General features: G+C 38.3%; 1 protein-coding gene across 4 annotated transcripts in view; it reads right to left on the reverse strand.

The window, feature by feature from the left end:
- Window positions 1–2,698: 2,698 nt before the first annotated feature.
- The window catches only part of RIMS1 (regulating synaptic membrane exocytosis 1), a 207,631-nt gene continuing 206,364 nt past the window's right edge, over window positions 2,699–3,965 (reverse strand). For all 4 annotated transcript variants that reach the window (XM_019471125.1, XM_019471127.1, XM_019471126.1 and 1 more), the window contains 2 exons: window positions 3,280–3,419; window positions 2,699–2,917 (listed from right to left, as the gene is read on the reverse strand). In XM_019471125.1, the coding sequence (XP_019326670.1) occupies window positions 2,699–2,917; window positions 3,280–3,419 (359 nt within the window). The remainder of the gene's footprint in view (window positions 2,918–3,279; window positions 3,420–3,965) is intronic.

The raw sequence follows: 3,965 nt of genomic DNA on the forward strand, positions 1-3,965 counted from the left end.
TTAATTATTCATTTTTTCAGTAGCTTAACCATGTATTCAGATAAATAAAGTAATAAACAAAAGTGTTCAAAGTGAGGCAATATTGTCTTTATGTTATTTTTAAATTGTGATCAGGTATCTGTGGGACATGGAAAACCAAAAATCAAACAAAGTACATAATCTTTGCTTCTCTAATAAAATTTAGCGCCAAATTCTGCTCTCAGGTAAATTTCTATAAATTTCTTACGTCCATAAGGGCATTACAATACAAGGGCATATTTCTGCGTTTGAAAAGTGCAAAAGATCAGAGTTGTTCTCACATCTTAAAGGCTTAGCACACACCACATGGCGAGCTGGTGTCTGGCTCTAACACATGCCACCCCGCTGACCTGGTGCAAGCAGATGCAGCATCACTCAACTCCAATAAGCCGATTTGATTTCACCAGATTGCAATTTGTAATTTGTTTTTTTGACTTCAATTTGCCTGCTTCAACAAATGAGAGCACAATTTGGCTCCTTTCTCAGTGAAAAGGAAGCCAACCAAACACGACTTTCACCAGGCCTCAGCTTTTGGCCCCAGATTTCAACATACACTATTACAGCGATCAAAAGAACCATAGAAATTACTTATCATTTTACTGTTCCTTAACACATTTCACACAGTCCTGCAGCGAGCAGAATCACAGATGAACCTCAGAACATACAGAGAGCACAACTACTACACTGGACATGAAAAGGAAATTTTATTAAACATGTTTACATAACATGAGTTGGAAGTTCATTTAAAAGCACAGGGGAGTGTTAAGACAAGTGGTCAAAATAGAAAGGTACTATCGAATTATAACTAGTTGGTTTTTGGCCACTAAGACAGAACAGGATCTAGTAGTAGTGCACCAATGCTTGAGTTCTTCCTGCTCAGCAGGTCGAGCAGTAACCAATCTGCGCCCTACGGAAAGATGGGCAGAGTAATTCCCACGTGTTGAGTAATAATAAATAGTTCACTTGGTGCAGGCAGTATGTCTATGAATTAAAACCTAGTGTGTACACAGTTTCTACATGTGTTACAGCCCCACAGTAGGAATCTACACCAAAATAGTTATTAGAAGGAATTTGGTCCGTACTACATCACGTTTTCCATAGGGTAAAAAATAAAGTCCATCTATAGACATTTAGCACCAGACTCACAGACCTAGCCTGGCTAAAACCTGCAAAATGTCTATAAGAAAAATGGATGGCTTAGATTTCTTGGTTACTTCAGTATAGTAATTACGAGCAAACTGTACAAGTACATGCAACATACAAGCTGGCCTATGTGGAACTAACATACATTATTAAATAACCTTTTTCATCTCTTTTTACAAAACGTGCATGCAGCTTTGAACAGTTCCAAGTCATGCTGCTCTATTTGTGTGATCACAAAATCGAATGGCCTGTAAAAGGAGGGGAAACATATCAATGCACCTGCAAGAATCTGCAGTTGTTCGCACATTTACAGAATATCACAAGGGATTTCAAGGCCAAGAAGAACTCAGATGAATAAAAAGCAAATTGAAATTTGACTCTTTTTTTTCTCCAAAAAGTAAGATATCTTGCGTTAAAAAATCAAGCCTTGTGCTTGCATCAATCTCAAAGAAATGTAAACTAAAATTTGATAAAAACATTAGTAAGTGCAGAATATTTCAACTGGAATTTCCAGTGAAACACTGAACAACTCATACCATGCTCTATCCAGGGCAGACAGGTGCGTCTGAAGCGACACACATCAGAGAAGCCTGGGTACAGCTGAAAGTGTCATATGCTCAATCCATTCCTGGTCAACATTTTGGGAAGTCAAATATACATTTATACACAGAAACGTAAATATTTCCTCTCCATTTCTAGGAGGAAAACTGCATTACCAGTAACATATTCAATGTCAAAATTAAGACTAAAGCTGCTTCATACCAGTCCCCAGCAGTAGTTGCAGAATTCTTCAAAACTCTTCCATGCAAAACATCATAAACATAAAAGTTATTATATATAATGCAAACATATCTGCTTTTTACAAAGGAAAAGTGGCACCATGATGATTATTTATTTTTAAGAATATAACTTAGATTGGTCATTTGTTCTGGGTTCCCATGTGAGAGACTTGGAAGTACCAGAACTGAGAAACGGTTTGAACTCGCTGGAATCGTAACTGTGGCTGTTGAACACTTTAATGATGCTTACAGAGATATGCTTCAGCCCTTTTTTGTTTGGTTTAGAAAAAGAAAGGAAGGGTCTCTGTCAGCGTTGTGAGGACTTCTACAAAACTAGCAGAATCACTTGGCAAAAAACTAGTGGAAGTGACAAGTACAGAAAAACTGCTGAAACACCAGGAAGGTAACACTGCTTGAGGGCTCTGTCAAAATGTGAAAAATACAACATTGTTAACAGAGTGAGAGCTTCCAGTTTGGCTCATCTTTGACTTAGTTCAAATCTAAAGGTCCCTCTTTCTCTCTCTTTTTTTTTTTGGATCATTATAAGCATCAGTGATAGCCGCTAATAGATTGGCCATATGTGATATACCTTTGTTCTGTCAATTTAAGCCATCTCTCGACAAACAGACATATTTTTGAATAACTACTACAAGCAAAAACAGAAGTGATTGTCTCTCTCCAACAGTGTTTTTTGATCATGTGAATATCTGATTCCAATTGTTATCCTGGGTGATGTTTTTACTAGGCAGCACCTGCTACTATGATCTAACGCAGGGAGGCCCAGTTGAACTTTCCAGAGATGACTGGGAAGCCCTGCGTGTCAGGGGAGTCAAGGTTGGATCCACTAGTGATGAAGGTGGAAATAATTTATACCAGCCTATTACCACACTGGACAGATCCAATTCCTCCAGAAGGATCTGGGCAACTCCCATGAAGCATTTGTGGTCCATTCGGCCGTAGTCTCCCCAAACTATTACCTGGAAGAACATAAAATACAGGTTCAGTATTGTTCCCAAACCCATGCTTATATGTTCAGTCCTGCTGTATTTCGTTATGTGTAGTGTAAGGAAAATGTTATTCTTAAGGGTGAATGATTGCTCCCTCTTGTGGGAAAACCTAATGGCAGGACAGGAGCAAGAGTCAACAAAAGGGAAATGTTTAATACAGCCAGACATTTCGCAGGTCTGAAACCACAAGCCACAAGGACATGTTTGCTGGTATTTATAAAATTAAATGCTTTGTGAGTTGGAATGGATTTACGCATATTCCTTAAACATAAGTAAACATGCGAGTGCTTCTCCAAATGATAGCCTAAAATGGGATTTAAGAAGCAACTGACCTGAAGGACTTTACCCTGTGGACTTTCATCAAAAACCAGTGTCTGTTGGTACAAAGGATCAAGGGTCTTCCGTGCAATTCTTGTCTTCTTCTTAGCTATACATGCTCCATTTTCCAATAAATACACTTTGACATATGGAGCTGCAAACAAAACATCATGAATTTCATGTTTGGACTTAAAAACTTCTACATTGCACATCTGAGCTGGAGGACAAATGCCTTAAAAGGAAGCTGAGTGGAAAGAAAATGACACACCTATCTTCACTGTATAATCTGAATACAATTATATTTATAAAATAAATGACACAGCCCATAAGAAATCAATTTGATTTTTACAAACCTTGAATTTAATGATCTAAGATGTTACTAACAACAATTCTGTTTCATGTCTGTCATTTTAAAAACACTTCCCTTTGCCAGGAATTAACTGTCACTGATAGCTACTCTGGAGTCTCTATGTATGTTTAGGGGTCAGAGATATTTCAAAACAAAAGTCTTTGATGATTCATTGAGGAAGATTCCAAGAGGATGATTCCAAGAGGAAGCAGTGAACGACCTGCTACATTGAGGAAGAAGAGGATGATTCCAAGAGGAGAGGGAGAGGATCTCAAAAAGCCGCTCTCCATCATTTATCAGCAGTCCTGGTTAATGGGGGAGGTCCCGACTGGAGGCTTGCCAATGTGTGTG

Source organism: Aptenodytes forsteri, unplaced genomic scaffold (assembly GCF_000699145.1).
Source record: "Aptenodytes forsteri isolate BGI_AS27 unplaced genomic scaffold, ASM69914v1 Scaffold256, whole genome shotgun sequence".
NCBI classification, from domain to species: Eukaryota; Metazoa; Chordata; class Aves; order Sphenisciformes; family Spheniscidae; genus Aptenodytes; species Aptenodytes forsteri.